Source organism: Ictalurus punctatus, chromosome 8 (assembly GCF_001660625.3).
Source record: "Ictalurus punctatus breed USDA103 chromosome 8, Coco_2.0, whole genome shotgun sequence".
Classification (NCBI taxonomy): domain Eukaryota; kingdom Metazoa; phylum Chordata; class Actinopteri; order Siluriformes; family Ictaluridae; genus Ictalurus; species Ictalurus punctatus.
In genome coordinates this window covers 24,573,678-24,590,463 of record NC_030423.2, presented here as the reverse complement: position 1 = coordinate 24,590,463, position 16,786 = coordinate 24,573,678, and the positions used below count along the sequence as shown (strand labels likewise).

Here is a 16,786-nt window from a genome sequence, read left to right as displayed (position 1 = left end):
ATTTTACATTTATTTGTTAAATTAAAAATGAATGTATGTATAGCGTTTTTTTTGTAATGTTGTGTTTATTCTGTCATTCTTATAAAATTTGACTCAAAGAGTTATGCACAAAAATTCCAATGTACCTGTACTGCTTTGTACCTGTGCAAATGGCAACAAATCTAATCTAATCTAATCTAATCTAATCTAATCTAATCAACATTTACAGCATTTATTGGCTTTAACAGCTGCCTGGTCAATGTTGTAGTGGATTAAATTAGGCCACTAGTATGTTTATATTTTGTGAAGTAGAACCGACTAAATTTGTTATAAAATATCACAGGAAGGTATGATTATAAACAATAATTGTGCAAGGGGCGGGGTGGGGGGGGGGGGGTGTTATAAACTTGACAGATGTAGCTGAGGTTGAAAAACAGCCAGAGCCAGACTTCACACTGACAGCCCTGACATTTCTAGTTTTTTCAGTATTTCCAGGAGCACTGTGGTAGGGTTCATAAAAATACAATAAAATTAAATTAAATTAAGTAAAAATTAACCCCTTCTGGTTTAGGCCACGCCCACATTGGTTTCAAATCCTAATATAGATACAAATATGGATATTATTATTATGCCAGTAAGAACCCAGTCACATGATATCAACAAGCCAGGAGGCCAGGGCAGTAATTAATAAATAAAATGGCTTTAAATATATATAAAGGCAGGCATTCACAGACACTAATATTAGTCCCAATTGATCCCCAAGTCAAATGTTCTTATTACTTTTAAGTTTTCTGAAAAGACTCAAAATAACTTTTAAGAGGCAAAAAAAAGAGAGGTTTGCACTTTGAGAATTTACCTTTATAAATACGGTACTTTGCTAATAAAAATATAAGCTTTATATAGAAGAAATACGGATATGTGGAGCACTGAATAGATACCCTTGATGTAGATGTAAATATAGAAACCTGATTGACAGATCAGATGACCAATAGGAGCGGCTAAATGGGGGAGTTGAACGCCGAAGGCGGGGCTTCAAGACCCAAACAGGAAGCAAACACCGCTGGAGAGGGGAAGACAAAAGTCTGCAGAGCTTTCGGGAGTTTTTATGTGATGTCGCATTTACGTGTTAATAAGGTTAAGGATGTTTTCAAGGGCTCACACGGCGCTGCCTTTATTTCTGCTTTGCCTTCTGGACCTGTGTATATTTTCAAAAGGTAGCCTGTTAGCTCAGAGCTTATTGACGCATTGCTAATATTTATAATGATTTCCCCACATCACTAATTCATGAAGCAGCTCTTTGTGACTATTGAATTAATTCACGTAATCGTTTAATGTTCATTATACTTAATTATAAGCCATTTTGCATGATCACATCATGAACCTTTTTGTTTTTCTTCTCTTCATAGGGAAATTAAATGTGCTGTACATAATAGCTGATGATTTGAGACCCTCTCTGGGTTGCTACTCTGATCCAGTGGTAAAATCACCCAATATTGATCAACTTGCCTCTAAAAGCACCGTGTTCTACAACGCCTTTGCACAGGTAGTTTTAGTTTATATATATATATACACACACACACGTAATCATCAATCTCTCTGTCTAATACACAGGATCCCAGCCCTGGTCCTGGACAACTTCCTGTTTTGTACATTGTATTAGTTTCCCTTTTCTAACACACTAGAATCAACTTATCGGCTAATTAACAGCTTGAGGTGTGTGTGTGTGTGAGAGAGAGAGAGAGAGAGAGAGTGTGTGTGTGTGTGTGTGTGTGTGTGTGTGTGTGTGTGTGTGTGTGTGTTCGGACAGGGAAAACACTAAAAAAAACACTCCAGGATCAAGGTTGGAACCTGTGGTCTAATTAATGATGGGAAGTTCTGATCATTTTATTGACTCAGATCTTTGAATCTCGTTCAGCCAAATGAACTTATCTTTTTTTTATATATAGTTAAAATGTCTGTCTGTCTGTCTGGAAACGAATCACTCTCTGAGACAACTCGTTCCCGAGTCATATTAAAGATTTGTTCAAAATGAACGACACATCACTAGGTCTAATGCATAGACATAGAATTCATACATACATTACCTGTCAAAAGTCTGGACATGATAAATCCTTTGTACTTTTCCTTATCTTCACTATTACCCCTAAAATACTATAGACCTTAATGCTATTAAACAACACACTTGACCCTATCAAGTGACTGAAAAATGTCAACTGAAAAATTTAATTTGTAACTTGTTTTTTTGTTTATACACACACACACACACACACACACACACATATATATATATATATATATATATATATATATATATATATATATATATATATATATATATATATATATATATATATATATAAACTTAAGGAGAAAGAACTCTACTACATACGTCACTTCCTACAGCAGCGTAATTCGCACAACTTTTATTACCTCTACTTTACTTCCTGGATTCTTCTTCAGATATATCTCACTAGAAAAAGCAATGCCTGGAATGCTAATCCCGTCTGAATTGTACATGATGTTCAAATATTAAATAAGACTAAGATTTCTGATTATGAAAAACACGCACATTTTATTTGACAAATATTTGACTTGTCCTATACATTTGTAATTGCTTATGTAGTTTAAGTAGCCAGCTTTTATATTTCTATATTGCTTTATAAAGTTTCTTCTGTTTTTCCTTCCTCCTAAGCAAGCAGTATGTGGCCCAAGCAGGACGTCTTTCCTTACAAGTCGAAGGCCAGACACCACCAGACTGTACGACTTCAACTCCTACTGGAGAGTCAGCGCAGGCAACTACACCACGCTGCCGCAGTATTTCAAATCCAACGGCTACACATCGTTATCTGTGGGGAAGGTCTTCCATCCAGGTGCCTGATCTTTTTTTTGAAGTCCTTCACTGCTTTTGTTCCAGACTTATTGGTACTCAAACGTGCCATCATTCTCTTACTCATTCTTCACACCCATAACGTATAACTATGCTGTCTGTGTTTGCACTAATATAGTCTCTGTCTCGTGTCTGACATAAAGGCATCGCCTCCAATCACACGGACGATTACCCATACAGCTGGTCTGCACCACCGTATCATCCACCCTCTTTCAGCTTTGAAAACAAGAAGGTTAGTGTGTTGGTGTGTGAGAGAGAGAGCGGGCATCCTCGCTACATTGTTTTAGTTAAAGGGGTGTCAAATATACGGCTTACGGGCTAGGGCTGGCCCGATAAAGGTTCTAATCCGTCCCACCAAATCAATTCAAAATCTAAATTAAAATTGTCTTGTGGAACACAATTAAATTGCAAGGTGTGGAAGTGGAAAAGTTCACGGATATACACTATATGGCGAAAAGTTTGTGGACACCTGAGCACCACACCCATAAGTACTTTACCCACTCGAGATTTAGTCCCCTTTTGCTGTTATAATAAGCTCCACTCTTCTGGGAAGGCTTTCCACTAGATTTTTTTTGTGTTCATTCAACCACAAGAGCATTAGTGAGATCAGGCTGTGATATTTGCAGAGGAGGTCTGAGATACAATCGGCGTTCCAGTTCATCGAGCAGGACGCTCGTGTTCAACTCCGACCTTGACAAACCATGTCTTCATGGAGCTCGCCTTGTGCACAGACGCATCGTCATGCTGGAACAGGTTTGGGCCTCTTAGATCAAGTGAAGTGTAGTTGTAATCCTACAGCATATAAAGACATTCTATACAATTATAAGCTTCCAATTTTGTGGCAACAACTTGCGGGGGGTGACGACCATATGTGAGTGTGATGGTCAGGTGTCCACAAACTTTTGGCCGTATAAATGTATGTACAGTATCAAAGTATGTTTTTTTTTTTGTTTTGTTTGTTTGTTTTTGTCCTGCCTATTTGACGTTAGACTACCTGTAATGTGTTCCTTTACCTAAAATGAATTGGACATCCCTGTTCTAATTGCTGTTTTCCCAAACTGCAGGTTTGATTTGATTAGAAACCATACACTGTGGGAGAGATCTCCAGCCTGGGACAAACCTGTTACACAACGTCCATGTTAAAAGTTTTTCGTTCAAACTTGCAAGCATGTTCAGTAGGCTGTCGATATAAAGGCCGTCAGCGTTTTATTTACTTTACTCATTAAAACCAGAGAAAGAAAAAACCTCTCCCTACTGAATTTCCTCATAGAAAAAGTTTTACTTCATACACTTTTTATTTAGTTATTTATTGCCTTTTTTTTGCTTTTGGTGGGAACTCTTTTTGCTAGGCAAATTGATTAGCCATGAATACAAATGGATATGGAATCAGAAACAGTGACAGAAGTACAGGAAAGCATGAAAACTGTTCTATAACTACAGTCCTAGTGCAGCATGACGTAACCTCATATCTACAGTGCATCCGGAGAGTATTCACAGCGCTTCACTTTTCGCACGTTTTGTTATATTACAGCCTTATTCCGAAATGGATTAAATTCATTATTTTCCTCAAAATTCTACAAACAATACCCCATAATGACAACGTGAAAGAAGTTTGTTTGAAATCTTTGCAAATTTATTAAAAATAAAAAAAAAACAAAAAAAGCACATGTACATAAGTATTCACAGCCTTTGCCATGATACTCAAAATTGAGCTCAGGTGCATCCTGTTTCCACTGATCATCCTTGAGATGTTTCTACAACTTGATTGGAGTCCACCTGTGGTAAATTCAGTTGATTGGACATGATTTGGAAAGGCACACACCTGTCTATATAAGGTCCCACAGTTAACAATGCATGTCAGAGCACAAACCAAGCCATGAAGTCCAAGGAATTGTCTGTAGAACTCCGAGACAGGATTGTATCGAGGCACAGATCTGGGGAAGGGTACAGAAACATTTCTGCATCATTGAAGGTCCCAATGAGCACAGTGGCCTCCATCATCTAAAAATGGAAGGCGTTTGGAACCACCAGGACTCTTTCTAGAGCTGGCCGCCCGGCCAATCTGAGCGATCGGGGAGAAGGGCCTTAGTCAGAGAGGTGACCAATAACCCGATGGTCACTCTGACAGAGCTCCAGCGTGTCTCTGTGGAGAGAGGAGAACCTTCCAGAAGAACAACCATCTCTGCAGCACTCCACCAATCAGGCCTGTATGGTAGAGTGGCCAGGCGGAAGCCACTCCTCAGTAAAAGGCACGTGACAGCCCGCCTGGTGTTTGCCAAAAGGCACCTGAAGGACTCTCAGACCTTGAGAAACAAAGATTGAACTCTTTGGCCTGAATGGCAAGCGTCATGTCTGGAGGAAACCAGGCACCAGTCATCACCTGGCCAATACCATCCCTAGAGTGAAGCATGGTGGTGGCAGCATCATGCTGTGGGGATGTTTTTCAGTAGCAGGAACGATGAATGCAGCAATGTACAGAGACATCCTTCAATGTACAGAAAATCTGCTCCAGAGTGCTCTGGACCTCAGACTGGGGCGAAGGTTCATCTTTCAACAGGACAATGAACCTAAGCACACAGCCAAGATAACAAAGGACTGGCTACAGGACAGCTGTGAATGTCCTTGAGTGGCCCAGCCAGATCCCAGACTGGAACCCGATTGAACATCTCTGGAGAGATCTGAAAATGGCTGTGCACCGACGCTCCCCATCCAACCTGATGGAGCATGAGGGGTCCTGCAAAGAAGAATGGGAGAAACTGCCCAAAAATAGGTGTGCTAAGCTTGTAGCATCATTCTCAAAAAGACTTGAGGCTGTAATTGGTGCCAAAGGTGCTTCGACAAAGTATTGAGCAAAGGCTGTGAACACTTATGTACATGTGCATTTTTTGTTTTTTATTTTTAATAAATTTGCAAAGATTTCAAACAAACTTCTTTCACGTTGTCATTATGGGGTATTGTTTGTAGAATTTTGAGGAAAATAATGAATTTAATCCATTTTGGAATAAGGCTGTAACAACAAAATGTGGGAAAACTGAAGCGCTGTGAATACTTTCCGGATGCACTGAATACACTACATTGAGCGAAAATGAAGATTCTAGTCAGACTCAAACTTGTGGCGAGAGATCACCACAGTTCACTGCTGAAATCTTAGCCAAAGACTTTCTGGCCTTTTACTGGCGACGGAAACATGATGCTGCTTCACCATCGTTATCAGGACATTAGATATTACTACTAAATATTATCAGGACTATGGCTACATAACCTTTTTTTCAGCCTCTTAACTAGGCGGCTAGATTGTCCACCCCTGCAATAGGTCATATTAGAGTCACTGTTTTTACATTATGTAAACATTTTCATGCCAGAGAGAATTGGTCTTTTATTTCATTCGGTGATGTTTTCAAATTCCAATTTGAAATACGACTTTCCTTTTTGGTGCACACGCGCAGCAAAATTGCTTTGGTGTCCATTCAAGGGATTTCATGCAAAACGGGGAATAGGAATCAACGCTGGTTAAAGTAACGCTTTAAAATGTCGACATCTTTTTTTCTGTTTTGATTTTGTGGAATCATTTGGCTGTCGATGCATGAAAAAGTTCCTGAAAAACCTACAGTATAAAGGAAATATTTGACCGAAAAATATTGCGATTGTGCATCGATTTAGTGCATAGATGTGAAAGCTGACATGGGTATGGCCCGATTCTCAACTTCACAACTCCTTATGATTCTGCTTTTAGGTTTGCAAGAACAAAGACGGCACGCTTCACAGTAACTTGCTGTGCTCGGTGAACGTTTCTGACATGCCGTTGAGAACTCTGCCTGACCTGGAGAACACAGCAGAGGCTATAAGACTGCTCAAAGCTGTGAAAGGTACAGAAAGTCCTTTCTTCCTAGCAGTGGGCTTCTACAAACCTCACATTCCCTTCAGGATCCCGGTGGTATGTAAAATACGACATTTAAAATAAATAAATAAATAAATAAATAAATAAATAAATAAATAGTGCTTGCATGATAAAATTAGGCTGAAGTAAAAGACGGCGTGTTATTGTGTCACAGGAATACCTCAAGCTGTATCCCATTGAGAACATGACACTGGCTCCAGACCCAGATGTTCCTAAGAAGCTTCCAGAAGTAGCCTACAACCCCTGGACTGACATCCGGAAGAGAGAGGATGTCCAGGCTCTGAATATCAGTTTCCCGTATGGACCAATCCCTAAAGATTTTCAGGTGCGGCTCCTTCCGAATCGTAATGCCCGTTAGTTAGTTAGAAATATGTACTTATGTTGTTAAACAGCAGTTTTACTTTGTTAAACAGCAACACTTCCATTTTTGAATCCGTTTATTAATAGTCTTCGAGTATGTCCTGCTACATGATTGGCCGATCGGATAACTGCATTAATGAGCAGGTTGCTAAGTGTCTGTTCTTGCTTTTCTGTTTGATTTGTAGCTGCGTATTCGGCAGCACTATTTTGCAGCCGTATCGTATGTGGATGCCCAGGTCGGGAAGATCCTGCAGGCCCTCGATGATCTGGACCTGGCCAAGGAAACCATTGTGGTGTTCACCTCAGACCATGGTTTGTGAATTGTTATATTTTTTCATAGGCTATAGAAATATGGAGTTGCGTGCACCTCGCACTTTGCCTTTAATTTAGCAATTGTTCTAATAAAAAACAAAAGCAAAATCGTTACGTATTAAAGTCCCCAAGTTTTGTGGTGTTTAGTATGAATATGTTCATTTTAAGATTATCTATAAGCTATAGGTGTTGCTCCAAAACAATGACAAAATTCGCGTTTAAAAGATATACGCGTTCAAAACGTACCGTATTCTCTACCACTGATACGGATCAGCAATTTTGATGACATCATTCTGCACTTCAGCTTCTCATTCGATTTTCTGTCCAATCAGATGCTCTCTAGAATCTGAAACGTCCTGCCCCCAAGATTATAACCGTAACGTCGCAGAAAGTTGCTTATGTCGAGCGAGAGCAGTCTTATCAGCACGCACGGGACGAAAATGTGTTCTTGGCTGTTTGAACGCGTGTCACTCAATAGGTCCCGCCCTGACTTCCTGTGTCAGTGGAAATTACAGCAACACATCGAATAACGCTGCGCGTTTCGAGGCACTTCACGGTGACGTTAAATATTTTTTAAAAAAAAAGTCATGAAGCCTCAGCTGTGTCGTGAACATTTAATTCTGGTTTACAAAAAAAACAACAACAATCGAACAGACTGACATATAACAGATATACATGAAGAACACAGAGTATTAATGCTGCTCAATTGAAATAAAAAAACAAAAACAAACAAACGATGGAGGCAGTTATAAAATTAAAGCATGAACATGCACTATTTGGTGAATTAGTTTTATGAAGTCACCTAATATAAAAAAAAAAAAAGGCCCCCCCCCCCCCCCCCCCCCATTTACTTATAAAACCTTTCTCATTCATTTCCTAAGGGTATACAAACTTTGCACCTAGTTGCCAACTGTCTACATTCCGCCACTAGATGGCAGTTTTGAAACATCAGATTTCTCCGCTCCGCTCCTGTTTAAGGCACAAACTCGGACGATCCTCATGCACATGCACAAGTGAACTGTATATGAAACACACATCTCAGTCCTTGATCTCAGCACGCAGACGTCTAACCTCCACTGTGATGTTCAGCGTACGTGCTGACTCACGGCCTGCGAAAAGACAGCGCGGTTTCGTTTCAAGAATTATGCTAATGGGACAGCAAATCCTTAATCATACGAATCAAAGAGTCATAGGCTCCTTTAATGAAGCAGACAGTAAAATGAGACCGTGTATCAGATCCTCACTGCAGCGTGTGTTCCAGGCTGGTCCCTCGGCGAACACGGCGAATGGGCCAAATACAGCAACTTTGACGTAGCCACCCGTGTGCCGTTAATAGTCTACGCTCCTGGTGTGACCTCACCCCTGCCTTGGCCCGGGGAGAAAACGTTCTCCTATGTAAACGTGTTTGAAAGCACACAGGAGCAGTTTGACGAAGGTAAGCACACTTGAGGCGTCTGTCTCGCTCATCGACTGTGCGAGAGTCCTCTGAGAACCGTTAGATGAAGCCAATTCTTCCGTATCTGATTTCAATTTGCAGGGAACATTTACTGCCTTTTGCTTTGCAATCGAGCAAAAACATCTCCTATGTGTACGCTGATGCGCTACAGTGTAAAATTGAATTATTTAACCCTTTTTTTTTTCTTCTTCTTCCAGTCGGCTATCTTGTGCTACACTGTTATGACGTCCAGTGAATTAGTACTTGCACCGTTTGAACGAGTCGCACTTGATTTAGATGCCGAAATCGATAAATCTGCATTTTATTTTCGAGACTGACTGTAATATAACGATTAGTATATTAATAGTTCTGTAGCGTAGAGGTCCTGTATCGTGTTTTTTTTTTCTTCTTCTTCTTCTTTCACTTGCTGGAACTGTTTTAAATTCTGCAGCTGTGCTCTCGAATTTCATGCCGAAGTCTGGACCACCTTCCTAAGGGAACACTGCCTAAGTCCTGTGTAAGGATTTGTCTAGCTCAGTGTTGCCTACAGCAGAGATTTGTGTAAAGACTTGTATAAATAATTTTTTTTTAATTATTATTATTATTATTATCTTCACCTGAAGTGAAGAACACACACATACCTATGTAGTGTCTGGAGTACTGTGCAAACTTAATCATCATTTTCTCATAGAGCATTTGTGCTGCTTTTAATACAATACTCATCATTTAATATCTTATTCTCTTCGACTCGCACAGCATCTGTAATTTGGGTTTTTTTTAACGCAGTCAACGACTGAAATCATCTCATGCGGCTAACGGAGATCCAACTGGAAAACACAACTGGAAAAGTCGTCATCGGTGGCCGTGAGATACGTGTTTTTTTTTTTTTTTTTTTTTTTTTTTTTTTTTAAAGAAGCAGTAGTAGCTAAAAGGCATTCTGTAGGTTTCCGTATTATTTATAAATATCGTCACGCTACGTTTTGTTTAACGTTCCTTTTAGTGTTGTTTTATCCCATGTAGAATAGCATGTTGAATTCTCGAATCTGATTGGTCAGGAGGCTCGGATTTATTATTATTATTTAACGTCAGCTCCGACGGCTATAATCTATAAAATAACCGGTTTATATCAACTCGCACTCGTTCTAATTCGTTTTTGTTTCTATAGTAACAGCTCGATCGTAGGGACTTGTACGGCAGATGCTTTACATAATCGGATCCTAATAATAAGCAGATTAAAAATAACGTGTAATGTAACAATGAACAGTGTACTGTCGTATAGTCATTTATTAGTGAAATGACAATTAGATAAATGACATTTATTTGATATTTCTAGTTACGAGTGTTCGGTTAGTTTTATGCTGTGGGTTTTTTTTTTTTGTGTAACGTGACGAGGCGCATATTTTTGTCATGAGAGAAATTTCAAGAGAGAAATAAAGATGCTGGTGAGGCAACGGCTGTTTGGATCAGATATATCTGATGGTTAATAAATGAAAAATGATGACGATTGGCACGTTGCTATGGGAGAAGATTTCAGATTGACTAAGTGATCGACTTCGTGTGGTAACGATGGTTCTACTTCATGTCGAGCCACCTAGCCTTTGATTATTTTTCCTATAACAGCACACCCTGTCACGTTTTATTCCTTACTTATTTAACATCAACTGTTAAACATTGACAGACAGTCCTATCATCTGCGTTCACAGTCAAGCTTGCTTAACTTGTGTCTTTTGGCAGGCTTTTGTCAGTACTGGAAGGCATCCAAAATGGCGTCTATTATATAGCGAACACTTTTCTACTCTTTGAGGCCCTGTTGAAAGTGTGTTTTATAGGAACCAAATGCAATAGTTGGAACCTAGGGAACCTGCAAAATGGTCCAAGGACTATACTGGAGAAACCGAGTGCACTAATGGAGTTGCAGATCATAGGAAATAAGTGGTAGCTTTATCGATTGCTAACGTCAGTGTATGGTAAGCTTGGTTTTGCTTTTGTGTCATTCCATCATCCTTACACTCTGATTTCCTCCAGGCTATCTGGTGCGCAGCATGGTGGAGTTAGTCGATGTTTTCCCCACTGTGGCGTCTCTGGCCGGCCTCGCCTCCGTTCACCACTGCCCGTTCCCTTCCTTTAAGACCGACCTGTGCACAGAGGGTTCGAACCTTGCACGTCTCCTCGGGCTCCACGAGCAAATCGTCGACCACGAAGCGTACGCCTTCAGCCAGTACCCTCGCCCGAACGACACTATCCGTGATGACTCGGACCTGCCTTCGCTCGCTAATATCACCGTAATGGGCTACTCTGTGCGCTCCACTGATTTTCGCTTCACGCAGTGGGTGGGTTTCGACTCCTCTCGCTTCCGTGCCAATCTGACCGACGTGCACGCCGGTGAGCTGTACATCCTCTCCCAGGACCCAAACGAGGACAACAACGTCTACTACGAACAGGATCACGCCAAAGCGTCCACACTGAAACTGGGTACGTGGCACACGTGGACGGAAAGTCTCAAAGAGCACGTGACGTACCTTAGAGAGGCTTTGAGAAGGAAAACGGATCCTGTGGTCACTTTTTAAATATTCACGGCTGACGAATTTGTATAGTAACAATTTACATAGTTGCTGCTCTGAGAAAGGGAAGGGAAAAAAAACGTCTTAAACTTACATAATTTGTTGAGGGAACGTGAACACGTGGCCTGTAGATAATCGTGTTGAACGGAGATGGAAATGTAACACAAAAAGGAGAAATGTATTTCATTTTAACAGTCAACGATAAAGATTTAATGCTTGATGAGGTCTTTAAAACTGAGACCTGTGCAGATTTTAGCAGGGTCGCAAAACACCGATGAAAAACATACTTAAATCTACAACCTCATGTCGTACTGTCCTGCGGCAGAGTTACCACGGAAATACAACGGAGAGGTTTAAATGTGAAAACTCGCAGATTATGTTACTCAGGTGCACCTCAGAGAGTACTTTAACAGTGATGAATGTTTTGTGCGACGTCAAGATAAGGGAAATGATTCTTCACACCTAGCATGCCTTCACCTGGCACACAGTGTTTTCAAGACCACCTTGCACATTTTATTTTTTCAGATTTTGTCTGTCTTCTTGTTCTGAGAGCTTGTTAATTGCAACACCGTTCACGCCCACGGTGCATACAATTTTATTTCGGAATACGAATATCATGTAAATATTCATTCATGTGGAAGCCAATAAAAATGTCTATTTTTCAACCCGAACAAAATGCAAAAGTGTCTCCGTGTGTGTCTGTCCAACCCCACCCCCCCCCAGACGCATTTTTATAAATGTGCAGCAGGAGCGTGCTGCTGAGGGTAATCCTCGGGGAGTGTCGACGCATTTGGCGCCAGCAAACAGGCTTCGTTGCCAGCTGCTTTCTTTTTCACTGCTTTCGTCTAAAAAGCAAGGTTCGCGCGGTCGGATACGGATCCCCATGCTGATTGAAGCTGATGTATAAACTCCACGCACCAAATTAGCATTTGTGTCCCGTACGCTCGCTATACAAGGCTTTAATTTATTCCTTTTAAGCAAGAAATATGGGTTTAATTTTGTATTGTGTTTTCAGGAATAATTACTCATTTAAAATAGCCACGGTTTTCCTCCATTGGAAACGATTACAAAAAGTGTTCCCTGTATTTTTATTTACGAGCACGGCTGTTATCCACTTGTCATGTTCTCTCATGTAAATGGGATTATGCTGAAGAAGACAAACACTCAGAGAGAGAGAGAGAGAGAGAGAGAGAGAGAGAGAGAGAGAGAGAGAGAGAGAGAGAGAGAGAGAGAGAGAATTTGACTTAGTGATGATAAATGATTTGTATTAACTGCATTAGTTTCAGTGTGATTCCTAACAGGGAATCAATGCAGACACGGTTAGGGATCACTGCTCCGAATAATAAGCATTGATTACCATAACCACGGCTGGGCTACGTTTGGATCTAACTAATGACGTGCTGGAGACTTGCAAAGTGGAGGACTGGTTGCAAATGTGTCTTTGAAAAATGGATTTTTTTGGGTTCGAGCCAAAACAAAAGCAGCCGTTAACATATTTGAGTGCAATGTTCTTGTCCTACCATGAATAGATAACAGCAACCTGCTGGTTTTGTAGACTCCCTTAACTGTAAAATAAATTCCACCGACCCCTCACGACACATTTATAAACATGATCCGGCTATGCAAATATTAGGCTCATTATTCAAATGTGTAAAATAAAACAGCGTGTCCCAAAGGTCTCCATACATAAGGGAAATTAACAGGGATTAATTTTTTTTCCTAATATAAAAGTCCTATCGTGTGTTATTTATATTTATATATATATAAATATAAATAACATAACATAATATAAATTTATATATATATATTTTTTTCAGATAACCTTTAAGGATGCTTTTCCAAAAAGAAGAACGCGTTGAAAACATTCTCATGGCTGCATCGGGAAGCAGTCGCAAGGTCGCGATGAGCTTTGACAGGAAACGTGAGGGAACCCCCGAAGCACGGGGAGAACACACATGCAGGGTGGGGTGGGATTTGAACCGCCAACTCTGGAGGTGTGAGGCAAACGTGCTAACCACTAACCCCAGGTGCAATAATAACTCTATGAAAGCTAAATGACTCAATGAGCATGCTGACTTATGATTGTGCATCTAGTAATGTGAGCAAATCACGGGAACGTTGGTGTATATCTGTCAAATAGCAATATTTAAAAAATTAAAAATTGTTGGTCACTCAAAAGAGGAAATTAATATGTCAGAGTTGTGAATGAGGACTTTGAAGATTAACATTTGTTGAATGGCTGATGTATATGGATGCCGCTAAGTATGAGAAGCCACTGTTGATTTGCACTACTTTTACAGAATAAAATTCCATCCATCTATCCATCTTCTATACCGCTTATGCTTTTCAGGGTCACGGGGAAACCTGGAGCCTATCCCAGGGAGCATCGGGCACAAGGCGGGGTACACCCTCATGTATGGGTGGTGCCAATCCATCGCAGGGCACACTCACATACACACTCACACACCCATTCATACACTACGGGCACTTTAAACCTGCCAACCATGCACGTCTTTGGACTGGGGGAGGAAACCGGAGTACCCGGAGGAAACCCCCGCAGCACGGGGAGAACATGCAAACTCCACACACACAGGGTCACGGTGGGAATCGAACCCCCGACCCTGCAGGTGTGAGGCGAACGTGCTAACCACTAAGCCTCTGTGCACCCCCAGAATAGATTTAAATAATAATAATAATAAAACAGTCATGGACTCCCTGGCTAAACTTCATGGAACTCAATTTGAGAACTACTGTTCTATTGAATATACTGTTGTTGGCTTTTTTTTTTTTTTTTTTTTAAATTTAGTTTATTTACTTTTTACATACCAATGGTGAGGTGGTTTTGTGTCGTTCTGCTGTGTTTTTTTATTTGATATTTAATTTTGTTTGAGAATTTACAACCATGTCTGTACTTTAACTAGAAAAACTGTTTTTATGACGTTGAGGCTTTCCACTGCAACCTCTGCCAAGCAGCAATATCTTCGCATTGAAACCCAACTCAGTCTTGGAACTAGAAAGCCGTGAGTCCATGTTTATTCTAGCCCTAATGTGGGGCTCTATAAAAGACAGCTGGCCTGTGTTATGAAATAGTCTGTGACCTATTACTTTTGAAATCAAAGCGGTTTAGATCACAAAGGCTTTCATGATTAAGTCAGAGATTTTTTCGGAGTAGAAACCCCAGACACGGCTCGCAAACATCCAGCGAAACAAACCGGCTCGCAGGCAGCCAGAAGACAGGAACTTACTTTCCAGGATCAAAGGAGGACTGAAATTGCAGGACGAGTCTGATCAGTTTACAGTTAAGAGAGAATGACGGGACTGTTTGGACCAGGCGTCGTCAACTACGGGGTCCACGGAGCATTCGTAAATATACTGTAGCAGAAGCAATGAACGTGTGATTGAAACTCACTGTCCATCAGTGAATCCGTTTTTTTTTTTTTAACACAAATCATTGCAGCTTCTGTAGCAGACCCTCTGTTGCAGCCAATCACATGCATATTTGTAAATTATTTACCTGAAGGCAGCTCACCCGAGAAAGTTTTCCCGGATGTTCCTAGTTTTTTTTGTCATTTCGTATTTGAAAGAAGTTTGAGGACATTTGGAGTGAGAATGTTTTTCTTTTTCTTTTCTTCTCTGCTTCGAAACAGTTCAAACCAGACATCTCATCTGTTCAGAATCCATGGCTTTAGTCAAAAGTGGTCTGGAAGTTTCCATGATTTAGCCTGTGGAACTCTGAAAACTGAATCGTTTCACCATTTTTTCAAGGTTTCTTTCTGATAATAGCAGCGTTTTAATGTTAAATGAGTAACAGTATTGAAAGTGCCCCCCCCGCCCCCCTTCATTTTAATACTTTTCTTAGTATTACGTGTTTCCTTTTAATAAATAATTTACTTTCAATCTATAATTTGGGAAACAGAGTGGGACTTTTAGAGTGACCTCGTCAGCCTATATCGCAATATCATTTCATCCATCCATCCATCCATCCATCCATCTTCTACCGCTTACTCCATTTCAGGGTCACGGGGAAACCTGGAGCCTATCCCAGGGAGCATGGGGTACAAGGTGGGGTACACCCTGGACAGGGTGCCAATTCATCGCAGGGCACAATCACATACACACTCACACACCCATTCATACACTACGGACACTTTAGACACGCCTACCATGCATGTCTTTGGACTGGGGGAGGAAACCGGAGTACCCGGAGGAAACCCCCGCAGCACGGGGAGAACATGCAAACTCCGCACACACAGGGCCACGGTGGGAATCGAACCCCCAACCCTGGAGGTGTGAGGCGAACGTGCTAACCACTCAATATAATTTCAAATAAAGACAAAAAAAAATAGAGAATTGAATTTTCTTCTTCCTGTGACCTTCAGGAAATTCGGATGACGCAAGTTCTTGTTGAACATACGACAAATTGAGGGGTAACAGGGTTGAATCAGTGCTGTATGAAATAAAGGAAAATGATGGAAAAATGAGCAATTTTTCAAAATCTAGAACGGGTGACTCATGGAAAAGGATTTTTTTTTTTTTATGAATGAGATGTTAAATGGATTCACATTCAAGTAAAAATAAAAAATAAAAAGGTGAAATATTTTAATGATTACATTTCAGGGTGAAGTGTAGGTATAGTGAGCTGGGACAAGCAAAAATACTGTTTTTCCCTTTACCTACATACAAGATATATCCAAACCTGTCCAAACATCATACCCATATGTGCTTCTTCCCCAAAGTTGGAAGCACACAATTGTATAGAAAGTCTTTGTATGCTGTAGCTTTGAGATTTCTCTTCACTGGAACTATAAGGCCCAAATCTCATAGTTCCAGCGAGCTCCATGAAGACATGGTTGGTGTGCCAAGGTTTGTGTTGAAGAACTTGAGCTACCTGCACAGAGCCCTGACCTCAACCCCACTGAACACCTTTGGGATGAATTGGAACGCCGACTGCACCCCAGACCTTCCTATCTGACATCAGTACCTGACTTCACTAATGCTCTTGTAGCTGAATCCCCACAGCCACGTTCCAAAGTCTAGCGTTAAGCCTTCCTGGAAGAGTGGGGGCTATCATAGCAGCAAAGCGGGGAGCAACTCCATGTTAATGGCTTTGGATTGGGATGTTCAACAAGCACATATGTGTGTGATAGTCAGGTGTCCACATACGTTTGGCCATATAGTGTGGAAATATAATATCAATGGGATGCAAATGGAACCCCAATTGGTACACATATATTAAATACATAATACTGCCAGCGTTATGCCAGTCTGCCCCTTGTGACAAAACAGGATCCGACCCTGTAGCGTTCTTGGTTCACAGTGAAACAGTCATGCCCTTGGTTTACCATCATCCTGAA

The 16,786-nt window shown here is 40.8% G+C and overlaps 1 protein-coding gene across 1 annotated transcript; it reads left to right on the top strand.

Moving 5' to 3' along the window:
• The first annotated feature begins 1,008 nt into the window (after positions 1 to 1,008).
• Positions 1,009 to 12,115, top strand: ids (iduronate 2-sulfatase). The gene is made up of 9 exons (XM_017474018.3): positions 1,009 to 1,193; positions 1,386 to 1,522; positions 2,672 to 2,849; positions 3,010 to 3,098; positions 6,600 to 6,800; positions 6,919 to 7,089; positions 7,310 to 7,436; positions 8,698 to 8,871; positions 10,897 to 12,115. The coding sequence occupies exons 1-9, from the start codon at positions 1,121 to 1,123 to the stop codon at positions 11,436 to 11,438; spliced, it is 1,692 nt and encodes a 563-aa protein (XP_017329507.1). The 5' UTR covers positions 1,009 to 1,120; the 3' UTR covers positions 11,439 to 12,115.
• Positions 12,116 to 16,786: the final 4,671 nt, after the last annotated feature.

Bases quoted from the DNA above. Each gene is read 5' to 3' on its own strand.
- ids (XM_017474018.3), top strand. From the start codon at position 1,121: ATGTTTTCAAGGGCTCACACGGCGCTGCCTTTATTTCTGCTTTGCCTT. The intron at 6,801-6,918 runs GTATGTAAAATA...ATTGTGTCACAG, and splicing joins TTCCCTTCAGGATCCCGGTG to GAATACCTCAAGCTGTATCC. The intron at 8,872-10,896 runs GTAAGCACACTT...GATTTCCTCCAG, and splicing joins ACAGGAGCAGTTTGACGAAG to GCTATCTGGTGCGCAGCATG.